This window comes from Cariama cristata, unplaced genomic scaffold (genome assembly GCF_000690535.1).
Source record: "Cariama cristata isolate BGI_N322 unplaced genomic scaffold, ASM69053v1 scaffold13299, whole genome shotgun sequence".
In the NCBI taxonomy this organism is placed as follows: Eukaryota; Metazoa; Chordata; class Aves; order Cariamiformes; family Cariamidae; genus Cariama; species Cariama cristata.
In genome coordinates, this window is record NW_009635322.1 from 4,767 (window position 1) to 17,646 (window position 12,880).

The 12,880-nt window shown below is 37.8% G+C and overlaps 1 protein-coding gene across 1 annotated transcript; it reads left to right on the forward strand.

Moving 5' to 3' along the window:
- The first annotated feature begins 450 nt into the window (after positions 1 to 450).
- On the forward strand, positions 451 to 11,844 carry LOC104167282 (chromosome unknown open reading frame, human C1orf159). Its single transcript, XM_009707494.1, has 9 exons — positions 451 to 525; positions 672 to 762; positions 2,310 to 2,385; positions 4,381 to 4,485; positions 5,383 to 5,448; positions 6,821 to 6,955; positions 9,105 to 9,130; positions 9,455 to 9,485; positions 11,258 to 11,844. The coding sequence occupies exons 2-9, from the start codon at positions 691 to 693 to the stop codon at positions 11,353 to 11,355; spliced, it is 609 nt and encodes a 202-aa protein (XP_009705796.1). The 5' UTR covers positions 451 to 525; positions 672 to 690; the 3' UTR covers positions 11,356 to 11,844.
- The last annotated feature ends 1,036 nt before the right edge of the window (positions 11,845 to 12,880 follow it).

Below are 12,880 nucleotides of genomic sequence, written 5' to 3' on the forward strand. Positions count from 1 at the left end.
AATTTCATGTCAGAAATGTGGACTTTCTTTAGGTTACATGTGGAGTTATATGGCAAAAGTGGAGGGGGGAAAAAAGCAAGGCTTGTAGCAGACTGTCTACGATATTCTGTTCCACATTGGGAAGGTCTGTTCTCAGGCAGTTGAGAAATACTACTTGTTAACAGACAGACTTCATTAATGCTTCATGACTGTGCTGTCATTGGAGAAATTAATTGCAGTGTTGCTTTTTCAAAGTGGCGTGTGCTTTCTGTCCTGATACAAATCCATCACAGTTCAATGCTGCAGCCAGAGGAGCCTGTGACTGTGGGGAGGCTTATCAGTGGTGGTGCCAGGCGGTAACCGTTCTATTGCAATCACATTGATTTTTAGATCCTGGGTGTGGAATAGTCTCTGCATGGCCCAGTTTGGAGCAGACTGATAAGGCTCCTCGTTTCTTAGCAACAACACTCTGCCGTAGCCAGAAACCTGCCCCTCTGCAGCTGGAGGGAAAATTCTGAATGTCTCAAATTTGTATCTTGAACCAAGGTAAGTCATTCCCCCCGGCATATTTAATTTAAAGGCCTTTGCATTCAAATAAAAGGATTGTGTTGGCAAAAGTTCCTTAACAAAGGGAAAGTGTAACTTCTTTGTCGTTAATAAGACATTCTAATTTCTCTCCCTGTTCTATTTAGACCTGTGTCTTTCCTGGGCATGGAGGTGCCATATGTCCTTCTCTTAACTAGACTCGTAGCAGAAGTTGCCAGCAAATCTACTGAAAGTTCGGTAGGTACTTCATGGTTTTTGTCATGCTAGGTGCTATAAAAACAGAAGGATCAGATTATTTTCTGCTCGTGTTGCACTTTATAGGAGGCTTTCTAATTCAACAGAAAGGTCCGGTACTGCTAGCAGTCGTTAACTGCAACTTTTACAGTGGGTCAATTTGCTGTGATGGTTGATTGCCTATTAAAGCATTGAATTCTTCCTAGTCATGTGCTTGTAGGCTAGCAGGGATGCAACTGGTAATATCTCACAGCACATGGAAAAAGCCCCATGATGATCAAAAATACACTTTTCAAGTTGCTTGGCAATTTAACTACAAACAATCCAAAACACGGATACCCAAAAGTTAGGTTTTTAAATGCCTGAGAAGCTCTGAAGCAAACACTGCTTCAAGTCACAGAAAAGGGCCAGAGTATAAAATTCTGCTTGCAGGAGAGTTCAACCAACAAAACTTTTTAAGAAACGGGTCTTAAGCATGTTATCTATATATCTTCTGGTTCTTTACTGTAGTCTACTTCCCCATGATGCGCTAACAGTGCGAAGTGAACCTATTAATTTCAGTTTTGACAGTCCCAACAATTTTTCCTGATAGCTTTGATCTTTGTCACCCCTGGATTTGATGGGTTTTGCTGATAAACAGAATAATGCTGGCTGTTACACGATGGGTATATTTAAATTTCTTCTGTGGCTGAATATAGATTGGGTCTTGTGACTTTTGACCAAGAATACTTCATCCCTTCTCAAGACTTATTTGACTTGCTCTATTCCTTAGGGGAATGTACCTGCGAAACTTTAAAAGGCAGGGGAGTTTTGTGGCTTATTTTTCTTGTATAGATTCAGAGAGTAGATATGCCCGAGTCTATATGGGGTGTTACTAATATCTATCAAAAGAACCACAGAGTTTCTAACAACCATTTATCTCTAAGCGTATGTCACAGCTTGTTGTAATTTGTAAATAATTTTAAAACTGGCTTTTATATAAACAAACCAAAAAACCCAACCCCAAAACTGCGTGCCTTCAGGATATGTGAAGTTATTCTTTTGTATTAAATGTGGAAGGAAGAAGCTTTTGTAGTTCTGCTGGATTACTCTGCTGAATGTAGATGTTACCATCGCTTGCAATATGGACATTCAATGAAAACAGGTTTTTGTCAGTCATTTTGCCAATAGTATTTCTGAGCAAATCTGTTAAGGCATTTGTGTGGTGCTGTGGGAAGGATAACTCCCCCTCTGAACTGTGCTTCACTGAAGAATTTAGCCAGTATATTTCTAAAGCAATTTTTTTGAGGCTTTGTCCAATGTCAACAGTAGAGTGTGTGTTTGTTCTCAAAGTGTTAGTTTGGGTAGCTGCTGCCAAGTTAAAATCAGCTTGATGGTGCATCTAGCTTGTTCTCTCTTTGTAAGGTTGCTTAATGCAGAAAGAAAAAATTACAGCAAGTTTTAACTGCAGTTACCACTTATTCCTCTACATCCTCTGTAGTTTGTTTTTGTTGTTGTTGAAGCATTTTAGTAAATTTAAGAACTATGTGAAATGTAATTTCTTTTCTTAGGTTTCAGAAAAAGAATGCTGTGTGGATATGCTGGATTCAAACAGTTCCTGCCCAGTAACCAACCAGTGCAGTCCAGGTATACTATGTCATTGTTTAATAAAGTTCCAGATTGGTTTTGACAGTTTTACACCAAAATACAGTGCCTGATTCATTAGGGAGTGAAAACAAAATAATTAGTGGATGTACATATTGAAGTCTTTCTTCCTCTATATACACAAGGTAATGCTTCTTACGACTTAGAAATGTTGTTCTTGCATGGTAAGGAGAATAAACAACTATTAATAAGGTTGTTCTTTATCTTTTTTATTTAGTGTGCAGTTGGATTATGTAAGAGCTATTGTAAATGCTTAAAAGCCCATATAATGAACATGCACATTACAGCATTTTTGCTTTTTATCTAAGTGAGCATTAAGAATAATTTCAGTATTGTCTTGTTAGCACAGAATGCCTCATTCTTCCTTATGCCATATATGTAGAGTTGTTTTCTTCTAAATGGAGTTAAAAACCTCTTTTGTCACTCCCCAGCAGTAGCAAAGGGGTGGTCTTTTTTTTTTTAAATGCCATTTTATTTAAAATCAGAGCGTAGAAGTGGGAAAATGGCTTCAGAGCCCGCAATCACGAGAGAATTAGTGACTTAAAAATTGGGGTCCACTTCTGGGTTCAGTCATTTCCTTGTCATGGTTGTTAAAGCATTTTAAGCCTATTTTCACTGCTTCGTTAGCTTCTCTAACTGTTGGTTCCTTTAATGCATTCATTTCTGCTTCTAAATGATCTTAGATATGATATAAACAATTGTTGCCAAGTTGTGGGATTGTGTTCTCTTAAATCTTAGTGTAAACTGATAATCTACCAATATCTTTGGTGTCAGATAAGTGCTTTGATGCTTCTTTCTTATTACTGTAGAAAGTTTTTGCCCTTACATTGTGTCTGTTTGTGTTCAGATTAAATGTCAGATGTAATTTATGACTGGGGGCATCAAATATGCGGCTTCTAAGGAAAATGTAGCAGCAGAGCTGTTTTCAAATCAGCACCTTACTAATGGTTTGCCTTATGGAATAATTGATACCAGTTTGGCTCAAGGATCTATAGAACTGGATTTTAGCCAGTACGGTTACGTTTGTTTTGGTGGTGGTTTTTTTTTCTTTTAAATGTAGACTGTAATATGATCTGGTAGGAATATCTTTCTAATCTTTTTGTCTCAAGTCTGAGCCTCAAGTGAAGCCACCACAGCTTTATTGTATTAAATAAAGTTGTTATTGAAGGTGTGCCCTAAATTATTTTTTTTGCTTAACAAAGACATAGCAGTATGTGCACTTAAACATAAATTGAGAGATTCGAACATCAAAGATATAGGCTAAGATGAAAATTAATCAGTTTCCAGCCTGCATGGTAGTGTGACTGATATAAAACACTTGCCATCTGTCACAGAATAGATTAAACAGGCTTGGGTTGTTCTTAAAGTGAAACAAATAGGACAATACTTGAGAGGACTGAGGCATGGGAAAAAGACTGTATTTTGGCAGTATTCATATTTTTAGCTTGCCATACTTCAAGTGATTGACTATAGGGAGGCCAGCATCTTTTTTCATCCAAGTACAGTCTTTCTCGTTCTTAGCATCTTTGTCCCTGCCTACTTCTATTTTCAATACTATATATTAAAATGGTGTTAATTTTTATTTAAATGCTGTATGACCTCTGAAAATAAATGGTAAAATTATGCTTCTTTTTTAGTATTGTTGAGGGTAGTTACAGGTTGTTAGACACTTCCCATTTTTATCAAAACTAAAACATGTGAAGCAGTGAATGGAGCTATGTTGAAATTGCCCTCTGGGAGTTGTTTGATTCTAACTCTCCTTTTTTTGGCTCTTGAAAGGTTATCTCTTTTCTGGAATAAACACTTTGAAATGAAACCTCGCAACTTGTGTAATGTAATAGGAAGCAGGAGATGTTTGTAACCAGTAGACCAAATGGAGGGAATTCTTGTTGCCTCTGCCTCTTTCTGAACACTAGGAAATATCTCCAGTGTTGCTTTTGTTGTTTTCAAACCTCTGTACATCTTATTCTTACACAGGTTGTTACAGACGATGGAATGAGGATGGTAGTAGCAGCTGCATTAAATGCAAAAATGATACCCTTCCTGTTTCGTCTGTTTACAATCTGACTGAATGCAGAAATAGTGAGTCATTTACCATCCGTTTATTTTGACGGGTGTTTTATGGTACTGAGATATCTTCTTGATTGTGTGGTCAAAGACTGTTCAAGAAGGCATCGAATGTTGCAGACTTCCCCCCCGACCCCCCAAAAAAAAAAAACTTCAACATTTTCCAAAGTCCTAATGTAACTTTGAGCTTTTGAACATGCAGCAAAACCTATGGAAACTTTGACATTTAGTTTGCGGAGACTGTGTAGAGTGCTGTGGAACCCCTCTGGGGTCTGGGTGGGGGGGAAATTAAAGTCTTGTTATGTATTAGAGTCCCTAATCTCTGAAGCCAAATGGAACACTAAAAAAAAAAAGTCATTCTGTCTAATGTAAGTTCTTAAAATAAAAAAGAAAAGTCCTAAACATTAAAATGATTAAGCTTACAGCGTAGGACTTGTTTCAAACATACAGTGAATACTGAATTTTGTGACTGCTTTAATCTCTGCTGTAAGAAAAAGGCATTTGCTAGGGACTTCTCCAGAGCACAAAATAGCTCAGACTGTAGTTGAGTTCTTCGAAAAATCGATATTAAGAAGGCTAGACTAATTTTGTACCTGTGCTTTGTTTGAGAGGTAAGAACAGTTCAATTCCTTGTAAATATTTTAAAGGAAGGAGATAAGAGACTTGATCTAAGTTTCTGGGAAATGCACTAGTGAATTATTTTCTTTTTGGACAAATTATGATGATGCATGTTTGCTTCCTTTTGTTGAAATTCTCAAAAGTGATATAAAGAATGAATTTTTCATGGGAGAAATCAGGATTCTTACACAATTTCAAATTATTACTGAGAAGTATAATAGCCTTTTTCTAAGATTTTCAACAAATCTGTAGTTTTTGTCAGATTTTACTTAAAAAAATTCTTTTTGATTACAGCTGGTATCAGAGGAATGAATTTCCAAATGAATATAAGCACTGTAACTCCTTTCATACAGAACATAGGTGAGTAAATGGAAATAGCGATTGAGTGCAGGCTTTGTGATTATTCACTGCGTACTGGCCCTTTCATGACACGACATTTGAAACAAGTGGTGAAATATGTTTTCCTGTAGCATAGGTTTTATTCTAAATGTAGTAGCCATTTTTACTTTTTCTGGCTTATCCTCAACATGAATCTGTTATAAGTCTTAGGGGTATTTTTGAGGTAACTATATTTTACTGAATAGTTCTTTCACCTTGTCCTAGTGATCTTGAAGTGATTTTCTGCTACAGGTTGAGCTGGTTACTTAGGAAACCCCACAACTTGAGTTTTGAACCATATGCTGCAAGAGTTTTGGTTTTTAGGGCTGAGGCAACAGGTTACACACCTGTTACATCTTGGTTAGCCTTTCTATAGGTTGATTTTTATCACTGCTGACCAGTCATTTCTGTTTAATCTCCTAAAAATACTTGTTCGGCACTGGTAAGAAAAATACAGATTGAGAATATTTAGACAGCAGCATTGCACACTTCAGCAAGAGATAGGATGGCAAGCGAAGTGATGGTGTTACAGGGTGAGTGCTTATCATCGGTGCTCTTAAGGAAAGCTGAACAGCCCTGTCGAACTTGGGTGCTGCTGATCCCTTTCTAACATTTGTCTTGTCATGTGCATATACTTGACTTGGAAGTATCTAGTGCTCTTTAGAATGTGGACTTCTCAAGCAGAGCTTGTCAGATGGATCTGTTGTCCTAGTTTGTCTGCAACAAGATCAGAAACAACTTTTGTTTCTTAAAATACTTCCTCTTTGGGATCATAATCTTAAATAAATAAAACATCAGAATAAATATGCAGGGTGTTTTTTTGAGGCAAGGAAAGTGGAGTAGAGGTGAGGGGGAGTGCTAATACCTGCTTCTGCAGGATGGTTTCTGTATCAGTCACTTGTGGCAAACGTAATACTGGGTGTACTGTACCAGTGGTATGTTGTCTGTTGACAAGTTCTGTCTTTAGGAGGCTTCATTTAAGGAATAAAAGAACAATATTAATGTTGAGTGCCTCCCAGCACTGGTTTTTGAAAGTTATATAGAAGAAACAGAACAATGGATTAAAAATGTATGGCTATCTTCAGGAAAGTAGAGACTAAGGCTTTCCTGACATTTTGCAGGTGGGCTTGGGGAAGTTGTTCATAAAATGAAATGAGTATTGAAAGTTCTTTGCAAATGTTTCAGTGAGGTCTCTGTATGTTAAAAAGAACAAACAAGCAAACAAAAAACAACCACTTCCCCCCCGAATATCAGGAAGTTGGTCTTTATCTTTTGTTTAATCCTTCTATTAGAAGATATTTCTATTGAATAATAGCCTTTTCTTTCTCTGTCTTATTTTTATTTTATTGTACAGGGGGCCCAGAAGTGGCAGCCTCTCTCATCTTAGGGACATTTTTCATCAGTTTATTCCTGATTCTGTCTGTTGCTTCTTTCTTCTACCTCAAACGTGCCAATAAACTTCCTCATGTTTTCTACAGAAGAAACAAAGGTAAAATACCTTTAATTGTCTGTTTAATCTTTAAAGTTTTGGCTTTTGATCAGTTTCTTAATTTAAAACCTTTTAAATTTCTTCATGTCAGTGTTCTAACTTAATGTAGCTACTGCTGTCTCTTTTGATCATCCAAAGTAATGCAAACTAATTAAAAATTTTCTTCTGCTACGTGCTTACAGTATCATGTTTTCATGGCAGTGCAGACAATGTCTGTTCTCAGTCTAAGTGTGCTTAGGTGCATATTACATAGTATCTCTCACTAACCCAGCTATTGTTTTTTTGGTAGCTTTCAAAGATCTAGATCCAATACTTGACGTTAGTTGTCACTGAATGTTAGATATCTGATTTCAAAATGGGAGGGAGGGGGAAGAAAAAAAAATCAAATCAGTCAGTGCTTTTTGCACAGAGGGCGTTTTTATAGAACTTAACAATACTTATTTCCATACACAAAATGCCAGACATTTATAAAGCCTTACAAAAAGCAGTTGTTTATTCTTGATTTAGAGAGAAAGGAACTGTAATACTAAAGAGCGGTGTGCTTACCATGGATGTGTCAGCAGCAGGAGTAAGGGAATGGAATTTGAGGTTCCTCACTATTGCACTACTCATTCAACTGTGTTTGCCCTCTAAATGCAAGATTTACTGGGGCTTGGAAGAGCTAAACGCATGATTATTTTTATTTTAAAGCAAATGCCTCTTAACTTTTCTTTTTATAATGAAATTTATTCTTTATTTCTGCCATTCCTGTTACTGAGAAATGAAGGCATGTAACTAAAATGCAGTGACCTGACTTCATGCCCAAGAGATTCCAGAAGAGCTAGGGAGAGAACACCTGGGATGTGCTTAGCCATAGGGCACCAAGACTTTATGTAGACATCTGGCTCTTTCAGATGCTTCAGTTTCTGTGAAGTTGTTCTATGTGTCCGTGTTTTACTGGTCTTCAGTTTCTGGGAGGTGATGAGCAAAATATGTGAAAGGTGATATTTCCATTTTGCCTAGTGTTTTGCATGAAACTGAGGCTGATCTGTGACTCTCTTGCCCTTTCTGTGCAGTCACTTTGAATGGCTCCCATGACAGCTTCTAGCACAGCATTTGCTGGGTTAGAGCTCCTTCTCTTGAAAGCAAGCTGTTTACTGGTTAGATCTGCTAAACAAATAGACCTCCTGTTATTGTCATTCATGTCTTACAGGACCAAGCTCAAGCTAGACTGTCACAGTAGAAATAAGCTTAAAAAGATAAAAAGAAGGGGGTGGGTGGAACAACACAATTCCATTATTTGAGTAAGAATGTTGTATCTAGTCATAGTAACTTCATGGAACATCACATTTCCAGTCTCTGTGGTATCATTTCATGTAAAAGTACACAACAGTAGCTACATAAGGTCTAAACTGGTCACTGCCACAGGAACTGCTTAGTATTCTAATCACAACTGCCATATTGAAACTTCTGGGTTGCTTTTGCATGTGTTTTCAAGTAAATTTAGTTAGTACAAGATTCTCCTTCAGTTTTTAAGTGTGTCAAAAGCTGTTCTGCTGAGACGTTTCTAAGCTGGCAGGACACCAGACCTCTGAGACTTCAGTGATACTGGTCTGACTTCCACGTGTTGTCCTGATAGTTCACTCTGATCCAGCCGGCTAAAGCACCGATGTCATCCTTTGAAGGAGAAGCATTAGAAATATTTCTCTGGCTTCTTATCGTGTTAGATTTCACTCTGTCTGGATGATGATTATCACGTGGCCAATAAAGGCAGCAACCTCTTGTATAAAAGAGTTGCATCTTTCACTGCTCAACTGTTTTCTATTTGTACTGCCTTCTTCTGGTAGTTGGCTCAAAGTGCCATTTTTCCTATTGAAACTTCTTCATGTTAAAGAGATACTGCAGTGGCTACCTTCTTTGAAAGCAAAATGAGTAGTTCGTGGAGACCTTTGCAACCCTTTATCTCTAGGACTGTCTTCAAGATTACAGATGATGTGTTATACTAATGGGATTTCTGAATGTTCTGATCTGTTTTGGTAGTCTTTGTGACAAAACTATTTTTTTAACAATAGAACTATTCTGTTGCATCGATGTATTTTTAGAAAACTAGCAGTTCTAGCCTTCTAGATTAATGATGGTTAGTGTCTCTCTTTCTCTCTCTCTCTTTTAGCATCTGTTCTCCAGCCTAGTGAAACAGTAAGTAAATTCTGTCCTTCCAACAGGAACGAGCAAGCATAAAATATCAAGTAAAGAATAACTTAAAGTTTTAGCAGTTCGTTAGGGAGCTAGTTAATCTCATGTATAAGAGACTGAAATAAAAATAAAAGATGTTTGGGGGTTCTTTCTCCAAACTAGAAAAAAAGGTGAAAGATGAATGCTGACCATATGGATCTATTGAGTTACTTTCTCCAAGAAAGGGACACAGTAAATATTATTGGAACCCTAAAATGTTCCTGTATTTTTTAATAATGTGAAGATGAAAGGTGCTTTGTTTGACATGATCGTTCTTCTGTTATGCAGGCATCCATGATACCTCCCCCAGCTTCTTCAGGTGAGGAACTGTTCTCTGGGGCATGCTGCTACAAATACTTTACCTGTTGGCTTCCTTTTTAGGCATCTCGTTACTGAAAAACAGGCAAACTATCTCAAAGTGGATATGCTAAGAACACACAGCCAGTCAAAACAATCACCTGTGAAGCCTGGTATAGAACTGTGGAATCTGTTGAGGGAACAGAAGTCCAATGAAATGTGTCTAGTAGACCTTTTTGATAGGATTTATTGCTTTAATTAATGTAGGTGTACAGTATTGATGGAGTACTTTATGTTAAAATAGATTTTTGACTTCTCTATCCTAATAGAGAAGTCTTACAAGTAGATGCAATATTTTTTCAGAAGTGGTCAAAAATAAATTATTCAGTCTGGGACCTATTTTCAGGATTGAAATCTTCTTGACAATGCCAGGTCGGCTCATTTTCAGCCTTACTGATTTGAAGGTTATGAGCTTCTTGAAAGAAATAGCACAGACTGTTTGGAATACACTGTTTTGTGTGTATGTAGCGTGTGGGGTGTTTGTAGGTTGGCTCTTTTTGGCAAGGTGGGTTTTTAATACGTGTGAAACTTCCGAGAAATAAATTTCTTCCTGAGATTTCATCTAATCACCTTGTCTCAATTTTCCTCCCCAATTTTTCATAATTTCAACCTATAAATATTACTGAGAAGTTCGTGCTCTCATCTGCTGTTTTAGACCAGATCTGGGTAATCCAAGAGCAAAAACTTGCTTTTTGGTGGGCCTCTAAATTTGTGCTGTTTCTAGGAAATAGTACATGCAGTTCTTATACTATTAATGAGTCAGTGAGAGCCTAATAAAGCATGAAATATCTGAATAGGACTCTCCCAAAAGATATTTTTAAAAGGGCAATGGATTACACCTCAATCAAATCAAGGCATTCTTTTAAGTGTCTCTGATCATGTAAAAAAGTTCAAAAAGAAGTAGGTAGTAAAGGATATATTTTGCAAATAATAGGAAAATTTATATCTATATGTGAAATTAATTTAGAGTGGCTAGGAAAGTGAATTCATTTGGCCAGGGTAATACCGTAAAATATCTTGTCTCTATGCTTGATCCGTGTACTTTCAAGACAACGGCAGAACTTGTGGTGACTTAAAAGTAAGACAGACCAAATTGTCTAAAAACTTAGGAAATAATTGCTTTCTAAGCTCAGCAAAATTTCTGGTCTTGCTTCTCATGTATGTATAGGCCTTTTTAATCAAAATGGTATAATTAAAATTAAATTTTTATTAATGCAGTCTTTAACTTTTAAACATTTTTTTTTTTTAGATGTGTTCTGAACTTGTTCTGGGTCTGGCTGTTAAACTGACAGCCAGTGCTGCTTGTGAAAAGTCTTAGTTCCCTTAATTTATATGTCTATTTAAAAAGAAAGTGCAATTGTGGGGGTTTTTGCTGGGGCTGACAAAGCTACATGTACTGTAAACGCTTACAAATAATGGAAATGCCAGTTTGAAATGAGCACCTTCTTTAGCAGAGCATTAGAAGCTTGTTTAAAAAGTTTATTTGTGGACTTTTGCTGTATCAACTCCATGTGGGGTTTTTTGTGCTTTGGTTTTGTTGGGGTGGTGGTGGTGTTTTGGTTTTGGTTTTTGGTCTTTGGGGTTTTTTTGTGTGTTGTTTTTTTTTTTTTTTTTGAAGGTCCAGAATGCTTTTGGTCATTCAGGAATTGTTGGATGGCATGTGGTGTTACAATTAATGATAAAGGCATGCTTATACAGCAGGTGCTAATGATGTTTCTGTGCCCACCATTTCAGTTCGGAAGCCACGCTATGTCAGACGAGAACGGTCACTAGTGACATCTGCATCTGCTGCTATGATCTCTTCTTCCAAAACCAGGGTCAGCAATGTTTAGCCTTCGTTCTTGACTGAGGACTTTATAAGTGTACACAGTGTCGAAGAAACTTTTTCTGAATCCACTGAAGTGCCAGGAAAACATCGCAAGCAGCTGACCTAAATGGAAGCCAAATTACTGTGTCAAAGGGTTTGTGCCAAATGTTAACAGAGAAATGAACAAATACAAAGATGCTGATGGCAGGCTACATCCAGTTCAGTGAACTGCTTTGGTGATCTTGAAATGCACTATTCCAGCTCTGTGGTTTCATTTGTCTCCTACAGATGCTGTGTTTAAGATCTTTAAAGAATCTGCCTTTCTTTGGTACACTTTCAGTTTTGGCAAGTTCTTCTTCCTGTGTTGTGATGTGTTCTGTGTCCCCAGAGCTGAATGTCTCGGTGCTGCAGGGATTACTCAAGGATGTGGACTTGTTTGAAGGACCCACTTGTAAATGCTAACACTAAGTGCCACTGCTTTAACGTTGTAGGACAATATAACAGTACTTAAGATGCAGTATCCTTTTGAAGCAAAAAATGATGCCTCCTGGAGCATCCTCTTCAGCCTATGACATAGCTGACCCTGGTTTTTAACTGTGAATATAGACCCACAATCCAGATACTGTTGTTGTTCTTGGTGCTTTTGAAGGCCGTGGCCAGTATGGGTCCAATCTCAAGTGTGGGAATTTGTTGGGAAGCTTTTCCAATTGGCTTTAGCTCAGTCTTTGGAGAAAGAGCCATTTGCCATGGCTTTTTAAGTGATAGGCTGCTATATCTGTCCTGCAAAGGCTGTCTCTGCTAGCTTCCTTCCCTTAACACAGCAGTTGAAGGGAAACCAGAATTCCTGCAGGGCAGTGGTGCATCCGTTAGACATGTCAGTGAGTATTGAGACGAAGTGGAGAGGTCAGGTGAATTTCTGCCAATGCAATAAGGGGTTTCTTTGGCCAAGCCCTTCATTAACATGCCTGACCTCTGCAGGCCAGCACCTTATGACAGAGCTCAACAAGTATTTCCTTGTTGAAAGTGCCAGCCTAAGTAGCCTCCACTCTCAGATGCTTGTTCTTGCCCATCTTATGCCAGCTGTGTGGCTGAGTAGTCACTTGATCAGGAAATTAAAGTAGCTGTAAAATAATTTTTTTAAAATTTGTTTTTTGGGCTAGGATATCCTTTACCCATTTTTTCTCCTGGCACGGTTGACTTTGTTGCCATGTGAACACACATGTCAGCATAATGGGCATGGTAGTATGGGCATAAGAGTGGGTGACTGGGAAATAAGTGAAAAACCTGAAGTTGCTAAATTGGCTGAACTGTCACTGTCACCATATGTGAAATTATAACTATGCAGCTTCTGCATTCCCACCTACCTGTGTTGCTATTGCCTGTTTTGGTTTAGCTGGCACTCCATTATGGGTCTATGCTCCTAAAATAAATTAGTTGGAAGCTCTTCAGCATCCACGGGCATGAACATAAACTGGAACAGTCGGTTCTCTTTTTCAGGAAAATGTGAACATGACTGTCTTGAGCTGACATGATACCCATATGGAGAGTCC

What these genes read in the sequence shown, in the direction of transcription:
- LOC104167282 (XM_009707494.1), top strand. Translation starts at nt 691, where the DNA reads ATGGAGGTGCCATATGTCCTTCTCTTAACTAGACTCGTAGCAGAAGTT. An exon ending in GCAAATCTACTGAAAGTTCG is followed by an intron (nt 763 to 2,309) that starts GTAGGTACTTCA and finishes TTCTTTTCTTAG; the next exon opens with GTTTCAGAAAAAGAATGCTG. An exon ending in TTTCTACAGAAGAAACAAAG is followed by an intron (nt 6,956 to 9,104) that starts GTAAAATACCTT and finishes TCTCTCTTTTAG; the next exon opens with CATCTGTTCTCCAGCCTAGT.